A 21,198-nucleotide genomic window follows, 5' to 3' on the forward strand; every position below is an offset into this window, starting at 1 on the left:
TGTAATAGAAATTACAAATCATCTGGACCCAAAGTAAGTCCTCATCAGGCTGCATGATTCAGAAGTCTGTTTAGTGGGGGGGCAGGAGTAGTTATGTATTTTTGCTACATTAGTAATGTAATGATGTCTTCACTATACTGTTAGATATGAATCAATGAATCTATCCAGACTTGTGAACAATTGGATTCATGTGTATATTTTGTCATAGTTTGGGATGGCCCAAACCTGATCCTGGAGAGCTATTAAATCATCAATTTATAGATACTTGGAACATATCCAATCCCAGGCGGGTCTCAGGACATCCGAACGTCGATGCTGAGCGAGGAGGAAAGCATGAAGAGGAAATATATAGCCCCAGACAGAGACACACCAGAAGGACAAGCAAAGCACAAGAAAGTAGGGACAGGACAGAGTAGGAGCGCCCTCTAGCTGTAGAGGGCATGACAGAAAAGCAGCCATTGAATTAGAGGAAATTGTAGAACACCTCCTAGCTCAACAAGAGGCAGGATGACAGATATACTGTCCTCAGGGCCATGGGGATGGCATCAGCAGTAGCAGTGCCCAGAAGGGAGGACAGTGGGCAAAACACAACAGGAGATATTTTTGTCTTTGAACTGGACAGCCCAGTGTTTAGAAGTGAAATAAATTAAATGGTCAAAACCCCAAACTCTTCATGCAGTACCTTTGTAAATTCTCAACAATAACTAAGGAGGACAAAAAGCTATGTGCTTGCTATCAAAACCAAAACTAGACATTAGAATTTTTTTTATTTTTTTTCTACTGTACCTATAAACACAGTCGAAAGGAAAATAAACTTAATAGAAGCACTTATTTTTTATTAGTATTAATCCTTTATTAGTATTATTAATCCTTCAAAAACAATCCACATTTGACACTTAGAATACTGAAAAAACAGATTTTGTTTACATATTCAGAAGTTTAAATGCCTATTACAAATCCTCCCTAACATTGATTTTTTATTTGTAATTGATATTTGAGATTAATTTAGTAAAGAGCGTATACATAACCAGAAAAGAGAGTTTACCAATACTATTTTATTTACTGTTTTAACATTTTATGATTGTCTTCACTAGGATTAATTTAAAAAAGAGGAAAGAAATAAAACTCTAAAACTCAGGAACAAACAATTTTGTTTTATTTATTTCAACACATTAATGTCACTCTTCAGGACCACTAAAAATCTTAAAACTAAATTTTGATGTTTCTCTGATAGGTTAGAACAGACTTCATAGGACATTATGTATTACAAAAGTATTAGAATTCATCAGATGAAACACTGCAAAATGGAGATATTCTAGTGTGAATACTATGAATGTGCTGAATTGCTTACTAATTAGCATTCTTCTGTTTATTAGAAACAGTTTGCTTGGTGAAGGAAATGGAATATATCTAGGAATATTGGTAGAACTGTATTGTATAGCTAATGACTCACTCCATCTATACTATACCAAACATTCAACTGCTTAAATGGCAATGAAAAGGTAGTAGTGTGTCCCCAATACAAGTATCCCTGAAACTCTAAATTTAGTCTTTAAATTTGAAAGATCACTGATATCTCTCCCATCAGCATAGCACTAATAACACACAGCAGCAGAAGGAGGCTGGGTTAGAAAACAGACGATCCATCCGTCACAGATCGAACTTTTCGATCTAGAACAAGACAGATTAACCAGGTCAGTCAAACACTCATGCTGGATTATAATTCAGGCATTTCAAAATTGTTTCTTACTCAAAACACATTCATTTGTGGGCTTTGTCTCAGTCAACATTTTACACACAAGTTAACTAAGTAACAGTTTCCTTGTAAGAAATGAAGAGAGCAATAAGTCAATTGGAAAAACAGACTGAGCAAAACTGGAAAATCCAAGTGTTGTCTGTCTACAGTCTACAGATTATATGGAGTCTGAATATATGTGCAAAGTAGTGCTATTTTATTTCTCGTTCATTTCCCTGGTGTCAGTATTGGGATCCTGCAATTATCTTCCTAACTGGCAAAGTTTAAAAAGGTCTCTTTGGCTTGCCAGACATTTCTTTAATGTGCACAAAATGAAGCCTTTACTATCAAACCATTCACACTGAAAATACATGTCTGTAACCAAAATAATAATTGTCTAAACAATGCCTATGAGTTCTATTGCATAATGAAACATTTACTCTTCTTCACTACATGTTCTGAATGGCTATTTTGTACCTGATCTTTGCTGTGACCAAGTCAGAGGGCCCATTGAAATTGAGGTGCCATCATGGAAATTCACAGCCCTGGCCACTCTGCGATGGTATCCTGGGTAACACCGCTATGGAAACAGAGACAGGGATTAAAAAGTATGCAATTTATGTAAAATGGATGTAAGTAGAGTTTTGGGCTCTACTTACCGCAGTGCAGTCATTGCCTGCAAGTAAGCAGATCTTGACTTGACAGTGCAGGAAGATTGTGGAGGTGTTTCCTGCAAACGTAAACATCATGAAGGAGAACTGGCTGGTGGTAGAGACACCGTTCTGGATGATCTCCACTGTCTTGTCATCAGAGCTGGGGCACCTGGAGCATAGAGCATTCAGTGTAAACACAGTGTAGAGGAAAACACTGTGCTTCTTGATGCAGAAGAGTACTTGTTTTCCTAAAAGGAACAGTTGAATTACAGTAATTGGCAGAAAAGACATTCACCCACTATGAAGGCTAGAGCTGACAAATGTCATCTTTCTCCATAATAGTTTTCTGCACACTTATGACTTCAGAGCTCCTTGGAAAGTGTCTTGGAAAAGATTGTAAATGTCTGTGAGAAAATGGGTCAGGTGAAGGCGCCAAAGAAGTTGTAATATACAATTAACAATCTTCATATAAAGGCACACAACATAAAAAAGAAGTAGTCCTCTATGTATGCTGTATATGTTTCAACATTTGCAATTATTGCTTATTATGCAGCCCTGGTGGCAGTTTGATCTTCACATGAGAATTGTTGCAGAAAATGAAGTAGTTCATTTATGAGGATATTGCTTGATGCCTGGCAAGACACAGCTAACATAGCTGGGGAAGTGTAATATCATATTCATGCAGTTGATCTAAAACGTACTGTATAGTAACAAGTGTTTGTTTGTACAGTATGGGGAATGCTACTTCAAACAGGGTAAAAGAGTCAAGAACAGAACTTACTCGTGGGTAATGAGGTTCCATCGAATGCTGTAAAATGGGTCGTTCACAGGAGTTGCCCAACAGGACTCAAGGACACTGGAGAACTGCCGGTCATCCACTCCACTCACAGAAACTCCAATATAAATCCTCTGGTTGAGCGCTAGGTCCACTTGAGACCCCGTGAAAGGATGACTGAACTGTGGATCTTGGTAAGGAACCAAGCGCACCTGGTAGGTCCCAATGCCTGATGGTATCTTCTTCCTCACAATGCTGTTAAAATGATTTTTTTTTGTCCAACACCAAAAACATGCATTCACTGTTTATACACATATCAGTACTTTTAAAGTAAAAAGCCAAAAACAATGTTTATATTCCTTTAGCAAATAAATACATTTGCTAAAAGGAAGATGAAGAGAATGTGCTCCACGTTTTTCCATTTGTACAGTATTTATACAGTTTCTATTTTACGCTTCATTCATGTTCATAGATCTCATAAACAAGTAAAACGCTATCCATCAGATTAAAAGAACAATCTTATATCTTAAAAACTACGTAACTGGGAGAGTTGCAGCAGCAGGAATTAGATCTAATATACAGTATTGTTTTAAACTTATCATCCTTTTGCTGTATTAGCCAGATTGTTTTTCACAGAAGTAAATATATTTTCTAGTGATCTAGAGACAGATTTGAATTCCTGTTCAGTCAGACTGACAGAGCTCAGCCTACCTCTCCAATGGATGAATGCCAAAGCGCAAAGACATGGTCTCAGACAGTAGGTACTCGCAGCTGAACTTCAGGTCTATTTGCTTTGTCCGACTGATGACCCCACCACTGGAGTCAATGGCCCCTTGGATGGAGTTGTTATAGATGAAATGTGTGCCGTTTGTCTGAAAAGGAGCAAAAAAAGGGAAAGTAAGAAGATTTATAAGTGAACCACTAATAATTAGTCTGTACCACAAATCTGAACCATTTTCTTAAAAGATAATACTTCATAGATCCTAATAAAGATCACTGACAACTGGAAAAAATAATGTTGCATCTTCTTATTAGGGTTAATATAAGCATTGAGTGGCTACTCCCAGTACTCTAGAGACTATTTCCATCTAGAAGGATGTGCCCTTAAATACTGTATCTTGGATTATCCTGGAAAGTTTAGACAGTATCCGCCTGGTTTAGGATTGAATTTGAGATAAACAGTTGAATACTTGTGTTGAATCAACACAAATGTGCAATTTATCTAAACCACCGTACATACTGTATATTAAACAGGTTGTAACATGATAGCCATTGTGAAAAATACATATGAAATCTCAAAATTAATGATAAGTGATGTAATGGTGAATTGAAATTGGGGGGTAACTCATATTTACACAGATGTATTACAGGCTTATACTGTATAAGGGTCAGTCGCAAACCTTGATAACACATGTAAAATATAAATTTCTAGCTGTGTAAAGCAGGCAAATTAATATACTGTACTTGGCACTGACACACATAATTCTGTGCATCACTGCTACTAAATAAAGATACAGAGATAAAACACATAACCTATTTAACATTGATAGTGTGCATTTAAATTACGAAATGTGATGGATTATAAAAACTATAACCAAAGGTCAGAAGGGAAGAATGATAATTGTCTTCAAGGCACAACAGCACAGTCTACTGAAAAGGTAACCAGACAGATAAACCTCTTCCTGAGCCCTGATATTTTCTGAGCAACATCCTCTGATTTTTCTTTTCGCTGATGAGGGATGCAGACATACAGCAAGACATTAGAAGCTTGGAATCACAGTGTGATTCCTTCTATTTAATACTGGCTTCTATCACTATGCTGGCAGTCAAGATGAGTGGATTAGAATATTGAATGTGCTGAATGCTCACAACAATGAGAAACGCTATAGCAGCAGTTACTGTACCATCAGTGATGTTCCACAGGATTGGTTGTCATTGTCAAAGAGAAATTCCACCCGACCATCAACAACAGTCCCAGTGCAGTTGGGATCATTGAGATGCAAAATGTGGGGAGGGAATCCTTCTTCAAACAGCAGGCATCTGGACAGTGACATTGTGCCCGAGCTGCTGAAACAAGTCTCCTGAGCGTCTGCAAGAGGAAACACCTTAGATCAGGTTCAGTCTAGGGACATTGACTGTTTAGATCTGAACACACATATCACTATGCAGAGACAGCATTAATTTAAAAAATGAATTAAAGAATAAAAATCTTTACTGTAATGTGGTGACTAAATTAAAACTAAACAATAGGTAGCATGGTGGTGCAGTGGTTAGCATTGTTACCTCACATCTCTGGGGCTCTGGGTTCAATTCCTAGGGTGCCTGAAGTTTGTCTGTTCTCCATATGTGGGTTTTCTCTGAGTACTCCAGGTCCCAAAGTCCAGAGACATACTGGTGGGTTAATGTGGTTCTGGAAAAAATGGCCTGGGGAGTGTGTGCATGCTTTTCTCTGTGTCTGCTCTGCTATGGGTGGGTGTCCCATCATCGGTGTATCCTGACTTGCGCGTTTTGCTTGGTGGTAAATGAGTGGATTAGAATATTGACTGTGCTGAATTCAAACAATAATAAGACGCTGTAGAATTAGTTACTGTACAATCAGGGGTGTTGCACATGTGTGGTTGTCATTGTCAAAATGGAATTCAACCCAAATTCAAGATAGGCTCTTGTATCGTATTATTCTTTTTCTTCTTATGCTTAACTTACATAAAGTGCTGAAGAAAGATATAAGATGTGAAGAGGGGGTTAACTGATTCCTTTGTACACAAGGACTTCTTGTGACACAAGACATTCCAGGGTTTGAGTTATGGCAGGGATGGGGGTTAACTGATAAGAATTCCAGATGCAAGCTAGAGACCCCCCAACTAAGGAAACCTAAAACCGACCATTAAGAGTGGTCAAAGTCTGGGAACTGTCCGAACACTGTGACCTCCCCCCATTACCATGGTAAGGAACTGTGTAGGAAATGGCTGAAATGTGCTTTATAAACTGGAAGTTTGGTACCTATATTCTGAACAATACTTCAGTCTTATTGTTCCTTGCATGCAATAAACTCAGTTGTTTAAACTTCATCTCGGGATCCAGAACTTGTTTGTCTGTTACTACAGTGTCTTCAGAATGCTCTGAATGCAAAGCTCTATATAAGAATAAAATTGATTGGTTGATTAGTTGTCTGGTTGGCTGATTGATTGAGTGTCCCCTCCCCAAAGTCTATTAGGACTTATTAGGATATTACCATAGTTGTTGGCATTTGGGCGTTCATGGTCCTCATTGCAGAAGCAGCCATAGACTCCATCCTTCTCCCCACACCACTCCTGGTCAGTACAGTGCAGCTGCTCACAGGGGTCTGTCAGGGCTGGAACACAGCAGCAGAACACCACAGAACGTCAACACAGTCCTTCCTCATCTACTGACTGACCACTACTATTAATATGTAAGAGCAAGAGCACTTTTTATCATTGTACTCAGTCAACCACACATTGCTAAATGGTTTCACTTTATTATTTATTAATATAGCATGGTTCAAATAATCATTCAAAGTTTCAATAAAATTTAAAAAAGTCTAGTTTTGATTCAGTATCAATAGCTTAGGTGAATAATAATAGCCCGAAGCAGTGGAAAAGTTTGACTTACGGCATTGGACACTTGGGCGCCACTCGGGAATATCAAGACCCAGGATGTTGCAGGCAGCCTCGTAGGAACTGACAGCAGAGCAAAAGATTCCATTGACGGGGGTGTAGAGACACAGGTCATACACACAGGCGCTGACGTATGGCTCAGGATCGATGTGGATGTGACACTCTGCGAAGGGGCCTGTGGTGTTGCTGATGATGCTGCAGAGCTCGGTGTACTCTTGCTGGAATGGACAGCCCTGAGCTCCACTCCTAACACGTGCCCCACAGCTGGGACACACAGACAGGAAAGACGATACACTGGTAAATATGAAATACATGGAATATTTCTCTCTCTTTAAAACCTCTTCTGGAGACCTGCCAGCTACAGTATAATTTGTCTCTTTTATCTTGCGATCTTGCTATGCCTGATATTTAATAAATTATGACTAAATTTGTGCATGGCAGCATAAATACATACCAATAATATTGCAACATATTGACAAAACTGATAATGTATTACTTAGAAATTCTAAAATTGCTATGTTACTATAAATGAATGAACATCCAAATAAATGAAGCAATCTAAAACTGTTATACTACCTTTTATATAACATAAAGCAATATAATAGGTGATTATTGATGTTTGCTGTTAGCATAATTATTAAGATTTGAAAGGAAAAAAAACACAACAAACTCTTGTTATCTCACCCTGGGGAGCTGGTGTCTGATATCCACCCATTGCCAAATTCTTCATCGCTCCCTGCAGGCAAACCATTAGGCAGATCTTTGTCATCTGCTGGATCTCCGTTGAAATTCCCACACATCCCGCACACAGAGCTGCGGTGACTCTGCCCAAGCCTGACGAACAGGGTGCTCCTCCCATTGAAGTGTACTTCCAGGTCATTCGAGGCGTTTACCACCACAAAGTCCCTGTCCCAGGACACTTGAGCAACAGACCCAATGGCAGAAGGAATGGAGATTGCCCTGTTGTTCACCTTGGTGATTAAAAAGAAAGAGAAATAAGACATAATGGCACAGTGAGCACTAGACGCAAATGTACTGTATATTAAATCCTGTAATTTAGGTGCTATAGTACCTTCCACACAAATTGAGATGCATTGGTCTATAATTATTAGATAGGGTTGTGTCACTCTTCTAATGACTGGGAGTAACCAGAGGAAATAACTAAAAACTAATTGGAAAAGCATTTAAAACTTGAGAACTTAAGACACTTTTTACAATAAGGGTTAAGACAGCCTGGAACAAAAAAATCTAGCAAAGCTTTTCCACTCAAAGGCTATCACCCTTGTCTCAAGAACATGCTGGAAGAGTTTTGCTCATGACTTATGAATAAAATCACTTGTTTCCATAAGTAGAATCAATGCATAGTGATTTGTTTATTTTAAATGTTTCTAGTAACTTTTACATGTCTAAATAGTCTTTCCTTATTCTTCTTTCCAATTTTATTTCATACAGCACTTTATGTTTGCACAGCCTAACATGGTACTTCTCCCTTGAGAAACATCTGAGTCAAACAAGCATTTGATCAACCAGCATTTCTCTTTAAGTGTTCAAAAGTTTCCCTTTTTTATTATTTAATCTTTCACTGATCTAATTCTCAAAAGGCTCGGTTCATCTCTGTGTTGCATTCGGTTCAGTTAAAGTTGATAACCTGGGTTCTACAAAGAAGGTGCTAATTCAAAGATCAGTTTTAAACAAACAAACAAACAAACAAACAAACAAACAAACAAACAAACAAACAAACAAACACACTAGATGTACAAAATGACCTCTTTTCTTTATTTACCCCTCTTATGTTATTATATACAGTACCTGCACAATTCTACTCGTGCCAATGGAAATGTGTGTCTCCTGTCCTCCCTCAGAAATCCAGATGTCCACAGCAGAAACAAAAGAGACCAGCGTGCTCCCATGATGGCGATTTTTGGCGACAACGCGGAAGGCACTGTCTCCAGAGGTCACATTGCCGCAGGTCCTGGAGATCTCATACGAGCAGGTGCCCTGGAAGTGAGCCACGGCCCCATCAAAGGTGAAGTAGTGTGGGTCTCCCGTAACTGTGCAGGTAGACAGGAGGTCAAAGCACCCCAGCTGACCTCTCCGAATGGTACACTCCTGCCTGGGCGTGCAGCCGGCTGCCACACAGCGCAAGTCTTGGTGGGCATGACACATGCACCGCTGTGAGCATCCTGGTGTCCAGAACGTTTCCCCAACCTGGGCAGACAATTTAAGAAAAACTGAAATCTCAGCCAAGATAGAGCATCAAAAAAGTTTGAGATGTATTAGCGAGTAAAAATAAAATGATTCCTCAAACACACTCCCTACACTTTGTTCTGTGTAGGAGGAAGATGTAGGCTAGACTGAATATTTTGTCACAGCTTTTATGTAGGCTTTAATGACAAGCAAATGGTAATTAAATGTCAAAGAAATATTCCAAAAAAAATCTGTAATCTTTGGTCCCAGACAAACAGACTACAGTATATCTTAATTTCTAATTGTACTCACATTGTAGTAAAATCCATCATATTGGCAGCCACATTCCTCCACAGGGACACAGCGATCTCCACTTCTGAAAAAACCCTGATCGCAGAAACAGCCCTCTGAGCAGGTCTGATCGCAGTGCGCATCGATTGTGCCAGCGCAGGTCTGTCCACACTCGGTGCCACACATCTCATAATGGCTGTGTGCCGGACAGGAGATAGCTGCAAAGGTAAAGAGTACACAACGCTTTCATTTCTTATACTGGATTATTCTGTAACCATTTAAAGAGCTGGTGAACAGTTTTCTTTATTAACACTTAACACTCTGTTTCCTTTATAGTCCTATACTGTGTATTATGTGTGTTTTAACATCCTCCAGAGTTTAGGCTCCTAAAATCAAGAAAAATAAAAATGGTAAAGCTTAGGTCCTTTCAAAGACATTTGTCTTTGTATGATTATGTTGTGACAGGCCACCATATTATATCAGTAATGAGAGACTTTTAAAATGACTGAACTGCAAATCTTTTGTGGTAGGATTGGAGAGGAAAGCATCTTTGCTTCTGCAATGCAACCAGTCAGTCATAATTTAAATAAATATGGAGTACAGCATCCCTTTTAAAAACCCCAAACCTCTTTCAAGCCTCACTAACAGTCAAACAGAAGACACTTCACAAGGTGTCCAACATGCAAACCCTGTACTATTAGTAAGCTTGCCCTTACCACATGGTGTGCCTTGCCTCCAGGGGAGCACTCTGACATTTGCTGCCTGGCAGGCACCAACATATGCCTGGACGGCCCTGCACAAGACATCATTACGGTTTCCGGAGAGGCAGACATCGAAAACACAGTCGTTGAAGTATGTGTTTGGGCTGACAGTGGAGTGGCAGAACGCCAGAGATCCATTGCTGGCCTGAATAACCTCACAGTGCGACCGGGCCACTCTATCATCAGGGCATGCTGGGCACGAGTTACCACAGCCATCGCTGCAGCTGCGGTTGTTGGCTGTCTTCCAGCTTGAGCCAAAGTCGAAGGGAGTTGGCGCCAGGGCCCCCGAGCGGGTGACAAAGTCATCCGCTGGCTGGCCGTTGAAGTTGCCGCACAGGCCGCAGGTGCGCCCTCTGAAACGTGGAGGCAGGGTGATAGAGACAACGCTGTTGCCATCGTAGCTGACAGTCAAGCCGAAGTCAACACTGACGAAGGTGTAAATGCCACTCTGATAAACAGACACTTGACCCCTACGCAGGAGAATTGGGAGATTCTTAGTCACATCATCAACCTGAGAAGAAAGAAATGAAGAGTGATTATGTGTGATCGTCAGAAGCTAGGGATTTCACACAAAACTCATATTAAAAACTTTGTTGTGAAGCACATTAAAATATCTATTTATCATATCCCAAATTAAGATAGCTAATTAAAAATATTTGATAGCAGGGTTAGAAGGGTTGATAAGCTCCATCCATGAGTTAGGCTTTCATTTTTTAATTGTGCACATAAATATAAGAACCTTAAAGAACCTGCCAGCAGCCATATCACCCTGCAACTCACAACTGGCAACCCACTGAAGCTAAGCAGGTGTGAGCCTGGTCAGTACCTGGATGGGAGACCTCCTGGGAAAAACTAAGGTTGCTGCTGGAAGAGGTGTTAGTGGGGCCAGCAGGGGGCGCTCACCCTGCGGTCCATGTGGGTCCTAATGCCCCAGTATAGTGACGGGGACACTATACTGTAAACAGGTGCCGTCCTTCGGATGAGACGTAAAACCGAGGTCCTGACTCTCTGTGGTCATTAAAAATCCCAGGGCGCTTCTCGAAAAGAGTAGGGGTGTAACCCCGGTGTCCTGGCCAAATTTCCAATTGGCCCTTACTAATCATGGCCTCCTAATAATCCCCCTCTATGAATTGGCTACATTACTCTGCTCTCCTCCCCACTGATAGCTAATGTGTGGTGAGCGTTCTGGCGCACTATGGCTGCCGTCGCATCATCCAGGTGGATGCTGCACATTGGTGGTGGTGGAGGGGAGTCCCCATTACCTGTAAAGCGCTTTGAGTGGAGTGTCCAGAAAAGCGCTATATAAGTGTAAGCAATTATTATTATTATTATTAAAACACAATGCAATTTAAGGAGTCTTTTGTCTCAAGAACCACCTACTGAAAGTCCCGTTTGATGACCATACCCCCAGCATCATCACAATGTTTAAAATAAATTTAATTATTATGATATATCATAGTAATCCCATGGTCCTGATAAATGAAGCACAGAAAAGCTAAGTGCAAAATTATTAGTGAAGGAGGTACAGTTCATGGAGGTGAGTGATCCATTACCTCTACTGTTCCACTCCACCCTCGAGAGATGTGCACCACGTTCCCGTAGACATGTACGAACACGTCTGAGGTAACAGATACTGAGAGGCCTTGCCACCTCTCATTGCGTGCCTCAATCTGGAAATTTGGTAGCCCTGTGGAAGAGTTGCAGAGCGTCGCCAGCACATAGTCACACGTTCCCTGAAAGTCAAAGGCTCTTCCGTCGAAGGTCAGGTAGTGTGGATCGCCAGCAGCAACACAAGTGCCATGGGGCTCAGGGTGGCAGCCATAATCACCTCCTATGATACGGCAGGATTCCAGTTCCCCACAGGAAGACGGTGAGCATTGGACATTCCCTGTGGTTCCGTTGCACTGGCAAAAGTTGTGGCACCCGTCTCCATCCCAGAAGCTCTGCCCGCCCCGGTAGTACCGACCCTGATATTGACAGCCACAGTCAATGGGAGACACACACTGGCCGTTGCTCAAGATGAACCCATTGTCACACTGGCATCCCTCTTGGCAGGTTCCCTGGCAGGTGAAAGGGAAGGAGAGCGACGGGCAAGCAGCCGGGCAGGAGGTCTCACAGAGCTCGTAGTGGCTGTGAGGTGGACAGTTTATTTCTGGCAAGGAAAGAAGTGAATGAGAAATTGCATGACAAGACCTTCTACCTTCTATTAACCAATCTGCAAAAGCATTATTTTGTGAAAATAGAGCTTTTAATAATGGCTGATAAAAAGTATGTAAGAATTTAGGACAAGAGAAAACTCTCTGATGCTTCTTTTGTACCATGCTTTGAACTTTTGTAACAAGTTCAAAGTTTTAAAAATCATTTTCCAGCTGTTTAAAGAACTCTATCAAGTTCATTAACCAAGGCCTGCCATTTCTAAATCTAAATCTAGCAAATGCTTAGCTCATATTATTATTTCCATATCCTTCCATGTAATAGAGTAATAGTTGTTGGTCTGCAACTATTTCATCTGGGTCTGGCACACAATTTAATTGGTGGATGCTATATAAGAAATTTCTTAGTCAAAAGGTAATACTTGTATCACATCGCAATTGGACATGAGGACAAATAGCCAGACACAGTAAATACTTACGACAGTTTGTGAGGTTCCTCCAGTGGGAGATGGCAATGCCATTCTGTTGACACAGCAGAGCATAGTTGCGCAGGGCTTCGCACAGCACCTCACTGGCTCCTCCTTGCCGATACATATCCCTCGCGCAGTTGTCAATCCTCTCACTCGGATTGAACCTGCCCTGGCACTGGCCAAACGGCCCTTGGAGCAGAGCCATTATACCACAGAAATGAGCGGGGAGGTACTGGCTGCTGTTGCCTCCAGTGCGTGGTGAGGTGCTAGGCAAGTTCTCCACACAGAAGGCAGAAAGGCTCCCATCCCGCCAGCTGTCTCCAAAAGACTGGGACTCATTTGCAAACGAACCATCTGGGATCCAAAACTCATCCCCGACATATCCGTTGTCGTTCCCGCAGAGCCCTCCAAGTGTCCCATTGTAAGTGCTGGGAACCGTCAACCTCACCAGGTGAGGCCAGTCTGCTTCCATGCGGACACCAAAGTCAGTCTGTACTACCACCCGGCTCAAACTGGCCAAGTACACCTGGACCCCTTCTGCCTCTCTTCTGAAAGGCAGGCTTATACTCTGTCCACCCACCTGGAAATATGAAAGAGTACAGAAGGTGACACATTGGCTTTCTGAGGGACCCACCACAGTCAAGACTCCCAAGAATCTATGTACAAAAAAATATTTTCCTGCCATTCTCTTTAGAATATATAAAAACGTTCTTCAACTGATTTAGTTTGTAGCTATTTATGCTGTACAAGTATGTCCTCTGTTTATTATTAAACCCTCTAATTGCTAGACAAGGTTTTGTGGTTTTGTGATGGAAAATATACTTTCCTTAGTGGAAACTGTACATTTTCAGTACAGTAATGGAAACAAGATTTAGCAATGAAAGGAAGCAAATATATGTATCCGCAAATTGAAATGCTAATATAGGTGAGGATAAAAAGCAAAGCTCTAGGCACTAACCTGTACAATGGGATTTGGTCCCATTTTAATGGAAATCTCCACACCACTGGTCTCAAATCTCAAGATTCGGGCAAATTCAACTCCCGGTGTGCCTCTGGGTACCTTCTTAGCAGTCACCAGGAAGCGGCGCAAGGAGGACTGCCCCATCACCTTGGACAGGGTCAGGCTACAGGCTCCAGGGTACTCGAATGTCAGCCCGTCAAAAGTGCGGTACCGCCTGGCCCCTTCCACCCAGCACATGTTATAGCTCAGGGGGTAGCAGCCTCGCTCACCATTCTCAATGCGGCAGGCCTCCTGGGGGCCACACGCATGAGCCTGGCAGCTCATCTGACCATTCTGGCACGTGCACCTGCGGCCGCAATCCGCACCCAACAGGGCGGTCTGGCCAAAACTGTAGTACCGCCCCTCAAAGGTGCAGCCACACTGGGCCGCAGGAACGCACGTCCCTGCGCTCAGAACAAACCCTGTGTCACATATACAGCTCTCCTGAGAGGGCAGAGGGCAGTGGGATGGCGCTTGAGGGTCAGCGCATGTAGCAGGACATCCTGTGCCCTGAGGTTCAAAGTGGCTGTTGGCAGGGCAAGCGATTTCTGGAACGAATTCAAACAAACAAGGCTGATCATTTTTATTATCATTTGTAATTGATTAAACCAAAATGTAGCTGTCGGCTATTAAATACGAAACTATTTAAATGCAATATTTTTATCACAATTCCTTAATTCATATTTTTATCATAAAAGGAGTAAAATAATACATCATGGTAATTATCTTTCAAGATGCCTTCTCTCACACACTAATGTTTTGGTACATGTATGTGGGTGAATTGTTCTCAGTGCCAACTGGTAAAACAGCAGTAAGAGCCCATTAAACTGTAAATCAGGCGTCTGAAGAAACCTGAATCATGTTCTGTATTTCTATCTGATTGTCCCAGAACACAGCAGTGTAGAAAAACAGTTCACACCAATACACAAAAACTGATAGATGAGACAGATGGCAATTAAAACTTGCACTAAAGTGACAAGTGGAAGATATATCATTTGTGTGATCCTTAAGCATGAAGAGAAGTATACAGTACGTCTTTACTTTGAATTTAATCAAAGACAATGCTCCTACCGCAGAATCCTTGTCTTCTCCATTGACCAGGATGGAGTCCTTCCTGTTGGCATTGCGTAGCGTATACATTCAGTGCCTGGCACAAGATAGGCTGGTATCCTCTACCCACACATAAGTCATAGACACAGCTTTCTACGAAAGAGCTGGGGGGCAGCCTGGAATGGCAGACATTGAAGGCTCCCACAGGATTTTCCAGTATGCCACAGTGGGAAATGCTGGAAAAGAGGGTTCGTTGTTGTGGCTGGCACACTGCACAAGATGCCCCCACACAAGGAGGCTGACAGCCTGGTTCACTATCACTGTACACCTGCCAGCTGTTGGCAAAGTTTACATCGGAGCTCAGGACGCTGCCAGAAGAGGAGAGAAAATCGTCTGCAGGGTTGTTATTGAAGGTGCCACAGAGGCCACAGGTGGCATTGAGGTAGTCATATGGCACACTGATGGTAACATAGCTGTAGCCGTCATATGCCACTGTCAAGCCAAAGTCAGTGCTGACTGCCAGAGAGAATCCAGTCTGATAGATACGGACAGTCCCATTGTGCAGAGAGAAAGGAGCTGTGGCAAAGCTGCCGTTCACCTGTAGATGCATACACGTAGGAAACAGTGACATCAGAAATTGCAATAAGCTCAGTTCAAAAGATAAAAAAAGGCTTTCACTTTTTCTTTTTCAACACTGAACCGATTCAAGATTCACACTGACTTGCTTGAGTCGGGTTTGTTTGATTGGTGTTGATCTATTAAAATTGAAAACTACAAGCCCTTATTTAAAGCAAAAAAAAAATCAATCTGTTCACTCAAATACATTTCAAATTTTTAAAAGTTTGGTTACCCAGCACAAACCTTGGCCTGAGCTGTGTTGCCCTTGACCAGCTCAATCTCCTCTCCATAGACAATAATCCGCACGAGCTTTGTCCACGCCACCACTGTGCTCCCGCGGTTTTCGTTCTTGCCCTCCACGCGGTAAGGCGCTAGCCCCTGGGCTCTGCTGCCACAGGTCTGGGAGAGAACATATGTGCAGGTGCCCTGGAAGTGAAAGAGTCTGCCGTCGAAGGTGTAGTAGTGGGGGTCCCCTGCAATGGTGCAGGTCCTTCTCGGCACAGTCTGGCAGGAGTACTGGAAAGTGGAGACCTGGCACACCTGGTCGAAGCCACATGGCTGAGTTTGGCATCTCAGATTGCCACTGCTCACACAGGTGCACTTACTCCGGCATGTATGGTCACTCCAAAAGCTGTATCCCACCTGCACCGGATTGCCTTAAAAGAAATAGGGTTTAACTGTTTTTACGTACCTCAACTGGCCATTTATACACATTACAGTATATATTCATTTTCAACATCATTACCATCATCAACATAGGCACAGTCATTGCTACATGAATTCCCACCACCGTCAGCACTATTATCATCACCATTAACATAAACACATTGATCAGGTACACTACCATTAAACATGCAGCCGGTGTTTCCAGAATCAGTACGAAATGCCCAGCGTCCCGGAACATTGACGTTGCTGGTGTACATCAGATTGGTAATGTTGCTTTGAAAGGATCCAGGGATGACAAAATGATGGTCTGAGGTTCTTGTGTCATATCCAGCCTGAAGGAGGGGGAAAAGAAAGACTATCATTCCTGGACAGTACAGCAGATTGGGCATTCCTGTCTGTTGTTGGATCAGTCATCACAATGAACAACCAGGAATCCATGAAAATACAGTACAGCACTTGCACACTTTTTAAATGTCATATCTTTGGCTGGAAAAAGAAAAGAGAACTGTTTGTTCCTTCAACCTTGAGGTTCTACTTTACTGATGGATTAGAAATGCAATAAATGAAAAGTTGAACAAATAACACTTAATTTTTGCATTTCAATACATATAGACCTTAAAACACAATCTATTACCGTTATTACTTCTAAAAACAAAAGGAAATAGTGAATATTAAAAAATGGTCAAGAAATTAATCAATTCATTAAGAAATGAATCCAACCTGTTAAGGTTTTATTTTTGTAGACATTATTTGGAGGTTTAGGAGCTATGGGTTGTTTCAGATATTCTAACGCTTTAAGATCACTGAGTTACTACATATCACTGACTCACTAAAAGCTAATTACCATGTCTTGGGAACAACGTTGAATGGTGTCATTGTACAATTTGGGTGCCCTAGATCTAGGGACATGTATAACAATCATCAAATTAATATATTCTGAAGAAAAGAGACCAGGAAGCAGTAGAAACCCAAGTCAACAAACAGGAGAGGATCAAAAGGAGGTTCTAACAAGGTTATGACTAGGGCCTGGGTTCAGTTCTGGACCTGGGGTTTTATGTGTTCGGAGCTTGTATCCCATGTTCATGTGGATTTCTGCAAGGTGCTCCACTTTCTTCCCACAGTCCCAAGGCATACTGGCAACTTAATTTGCTTCTGGGAAAAGTGGCCCCTGTGTGAGTGTGTTCATGTCCGTGTTTGTGTCTATGTACTGTATGCCTTGCTCAGACTGGTGGTTAGAAGATGGATGGATGACATAGATTTCAAGGGATGAGGATTAAAACAAGATTTGAAATACCATTAAGACCTCCTTTACCAAGCCCATCAAACTATGGTCAAGTCTTAATTCCATGAATCTGGAAACACTTACATAGATCCAGGGAACCCATAAAAAGCTTCTACAAAGGTCAAAGTTGGAGCTTAATTCTGACCTTTATGTAATTTAAATACTCCCTTCAAAGGTTATACTCACCTCTATAACTTTATTAGTTGCTGCTATAATTCCATAGTTCAGGAGAACAAAAGAATATGTCCCATCTGAGATAAGAACAACCTGGAATGTGGTTTCCTAAAAAAAAGAAGCATGATGTTTAAGGTATGGAGTGACTGTAAATCAATCAGAATACATCGCGGGAGTAATTTTCAAGGGTAGATTAAAATGTATAAGAATGAAGAAGAAAGCATTGATGTTTTAAGTACTACCTTTAAAGTGTTTATTTTGAGCATTCAAGTTCTAGTTAAATTATTCATTTTAAAAATGTATGTATACATCATTTGTGATTCAGCAAACTTCAGCATCATTGGAAGGTGAATACTTTTACAACTCACTATACATTGATGGACTGTATTTCTTTGCCTATGTGTTGATAGTTTCTTTGTGTAGTAAGATTTATTTTGTGTTCATGTAAAAAGAATTACCGTGCCACTATTTGGGTAATAGGCCACCCTATCCCAAGTTGCCATAAAAACCCATCTGGCGGTAAATTGGATAAGAGGGAAGTATTGGTTGATGTCACTTGTAGCCTGTTGAAGGACACTTCCACTGGTAACCTGTCGGTATGAGATGATCCCATTGTTTCTATCGTCGATATCGGTCCAGAAACCCGCAATGATATCAATGCCTGAGCGGGCCGGAAATCGATAGGGGACATAAGTACTCATGGGTGTGTCAAATGTTATGAAGCCATTGTTGTTCACCTAAAAATGAATAAGAGAAAAAGACTGGTTTCACTATATATTTCAGATGTTTCTGGAGCAGATATACAGCAAATGCATCAAAAGTCACACAATTGAAGTTGTTATATAAAAACCATGCCATTTTTCTTTCTCAAATCACACAGGATATGAGTTGTTTAATAACATACTTGTCTACTAAGACATGTCTTCCTTTAAAAATATTTTGATTATATTTTGTTATCTAAAAATGCAATTTTAAATATCCATTTATCCCATTCCCAGTACCAGGCATAGAGTATGAAGCTCTGGTGGCTTGTGCTCAGTCAGTCTAGGTATGATGTTATCCCAGTCCAATACGAGCTTCTATATCTGAACCCCAGATTCTCAGGAATAGGTGAGTTCTGCTCAGTTCTGCTCCCACCAGCAGTTAACAAATGTGCTATCTCAAAACTCAGGTCTTCAAGCAAAGCCATACAGCACCATGTCTTACATTATGACAGTGACTTCACCAGCATGACACACAATCTACTGTTCATTCCTAATTTAGAAATAATGTTATAGAGGTCTTCATCATTCTTCTTGGGGATTATAAAAACTGCTTTATTTTCCTTTTTATAGGTTTTTCAAATTTTTAAATTAGAAATAGTTTTTACGTTGTTGTATATGAATTATTTAGGTGAAGAGACAGCTCTACTCACATATAACTGGTGGTATATTTGTCCAAAAAAGGGAATGTTGACAGCAAGGGAGACTACAGGAGAGCTTCCATCATCAATCCGGGGCGTGGCTGTGTCTCCATTGGTGATACCAAAGGAGTAGAAATGTCCTGGGAATTAAACAGTTTGGAAACAATTGGCTTAGCTAATATTTGCTGAGTTGCCAATACATTGTAGAAAATTTATCTTGTGTTTTTAGTCATTGTGATACATTATTTTTACTATACATTGTTTGTTTTATCAGTACATTCTGTGTTAACATAGTTTATACAGCATGTTTTACAAAATGCTTTTTTTACAGCTACACATTTACAATGCTTTATTTTATATATATATATATTAACTGAATATCACAGATATTATTCTGTACGTCACCCATAGTAAAGGTATTAACATTTATCAAAGGTATTAACACAGAACTGCAAATTACAAATATTATTATATAAAATAGTTTATCATACTACATACCTTTTCAGAACATAACACAAAATGTCTTTCTTTGTACAGATGTGTACATAAATTATACCAAGTCAACATATAACACAAAGATTAGCAGCCCTTGGTTATGTATGGATATATTTCTTACAATGATAAAGTTTTTAAATTTGATACTTTACTTGACCTAGAGAATTCTTACTTTAAAGTAATTAAAAAAAAAACATGGGCTATTCTGGTACTCTTCAGCCAGTGTGCACATTACAATGATCAGAAATTCAGACTGAACAATGTTGATAGTTACCTGTTTGAGCTTTGACCGCTTCATCTGAGAAGAAAATAAAATAGTAAGAAATTAGATGTAAACCATAAGCTTCAATTTGTGTCATCTAAAGCAAGGTTTATTGAAAAAGGCTGAATCACTGAAACACTTATTTTACTTTAAAAAAGTAAAAAAGAGCTATACATATACAGTATATTCACACATTTATTATGTACAGTCTAGCATTTTCAAAAAGTCATACATATAATATATGAATACCACACATATAATACACAACAGAAAGTGTGAGAGCACAGCAGATCATTGCCTTTTGACTTTGTAAAACTGAATCATACAATAAAAGCTATAATGAAAAGATGTTTGTGAGTTAATAAATGTTGACATTTCCTTCATGGAAACGTTAAATTCACCTTACTTAGCTTAGAAGGTGTTTACTATGATATTAGCAGGAGAAGGAAGGACCAAGTGAAAGGCTTGTAGTTAAAAATGCCCAAGTCAAATGTTTTATCAAGATGCCAACACCACAAGATTAAATGAAATCTAATGTACAGCTTAGCTTACAGTATACAGTAAATATTGGCCTACATACTGTATTATAATAAATATTTTTCTTACTATAAGTTCAGCTGTGTAGTTGTCTGCTACTAGTGTTTGTTCAGAAAATAAAAAAATTCAGGAGCCTTGTGCATTTCTATAATCCCATTGTAAATGCTGATAAAAATTATGCAATGTACATTGTTAGCATGAAATGTAGTCAGATAACTGTATGGTTTGCAGACCATATACAATTAATTTAGGACATTTTAAAAAAACACTCTTAGAAATGCTGGATTTTGTATATACTGTAAATGGAACTTACCAAACAGCAGCTGCAGTACTGTGAGGACAAGCAGACCCCTACCCATCTTCAGAAGGCACTTCAGATTGACACCTGCAAAAGACATGCAGGAGAGATCTGAAGACGCAACATGTTCGATTGTTTTTTTGTTTAATCATCAATAAAGAAAACAATGCATTCTTCAAACCTGTGAAATGTATGACATAGAAATTCAGGGAACGCTGTGTGTATAAACAGATGCTACTCAATTGACATGTGGTGTAGAAACAAGGTATAAAGTTTCTAAAACTTGATCTTCCCAAGACAACTGGTACTGTATATACTGTTTATATCTAGTACAATTAATTTCTCTACGTGTATATGTACAGATATCTAGAGCAGGTTTTGGCAATGTGTAACAAACAAGTGACTTACTGTATTAATGTAGTAAGAGTGATGTGTATTGCCAAAAAACGCTTACATTGTAAGCAGCAATTACAGTTATCCTAGTGAACAAACCCATTTATAAAGGACTGATGCCACTGAATAACTGAACTGGAAATATATTAAGACCTTATGGAAAAGTGTGTAAAGTTATTTCGATCATTTAAAGAACACCATTAAATACCTTACCTGCCAAGGCACTGTGTCTTCTAAAGGTGATGTCTGTATTCACCTGGGATTTATATAAGATTTAATGGGGGGGGGAGAGCACTGGATTTACAGGAAAAGGAATAGTCCTTGATTTCCTCATAGCTGAAATGAGAATGAACTATTGAAA

General features: G+C 40.3%; 2 protein-coding genes across 2 annotated transcripts in view; both read right to left on the reverse strand.

The window, feature by feature from the left end:
* The window catches only part of LOC148640177 (alpha-tectorin-like), a 60,729-nt gene extending 39,670 nt beyond the window's left edge, over positions 1-21,059 (reverse strand). The window contains exon 1 of the mRNA XM_088620384.1: positions 21,051-21,059. The gene's annotated coding sequence lies outside the window, so the exon portion shown is untranslated. The remainder of the gene's footprint in view (positions 1-21,050) is intronic.
* LOC148640179 (alpha-tectorin-like) lies at positions 1,135-20,532 on the reverse strand. Its single transcript, XM_088620385.1, has 23 exons — positions 20,460-20,532; positions 19,622-19,645; positions 18,865-18,992; positions 17,909-18,187; positions 17,463-17,558; positions 16,173-16,326; positions 15,572-15,984; positions 14,732-15,308; positions 13,619-14,208; positions 12,670-13,240; positions 11,591-12,189; positions 9,993-10,548; positions 9,298-9,494; positions 8,608-9,006; positions 7,483-7,769; positions 6,794-7,062; positions 6,396-6,515; positions 5,068-5,252; positions 3,875-4,035; positions 3,170-3,418; positions 2,395-2,557; positions 2,213-2,315; positions 1,135-1,671 (listed from the first exon to the last, which is right to left on the reverse strand). The coding sequence occupies exons 1-23, from the start codon at positions 20,503-20,505 to the stop codon at positions 1,628-1,630; spliced, it is 6,210 nt and encodes a 2,069-aa protein (XP_088476511.1). The 5' UTR covers positions 20,506-20,532; the 3' UTR covers positions 1,135-1,627.
* Positions 21,060-21,198: the final 139 nt, after the last annotated feature.

Source organism: Lepisosteus platostomus, chromosome 26, assembly GCF_059453375.1.
Source record: "Lepisosteus platostomus isolate fLepPlt1 chromosome 26, fLepPlt1.hap1, whole genome shotgun sequence".
Taxonomy (NCBI): domain Eukaryota; kingdom Metazoa; phylum Chordata; class Actinopteri; order Semionotiformes; family Lepisosteidae; genus Lepisosteus; species Lepisosteus platostomus.

Coding starts and splice junctions, on each gene's coding strand:
- LOC148640179 (XM_088620385.1), bottom strand. CDS start 20,505: ATGGGTAGGGGTCTGCTTGTCCTCACAGTACTGCAGCTGCTGTTTG. Junction 18,188..18,864: donor AAATATACCACCAGTTATAT/GTGAGTAGAGCT, acceptor ATTCATTTTTAG/GTGAACAACAATGGCTTCAT. Junction 2,558..3,169: donor TGGAACCTCATTACCCACGA/GTAAGTTCTGTT, acceptor TCTATGCTCCAG/GTGCCCCAGCTCTGATGACA.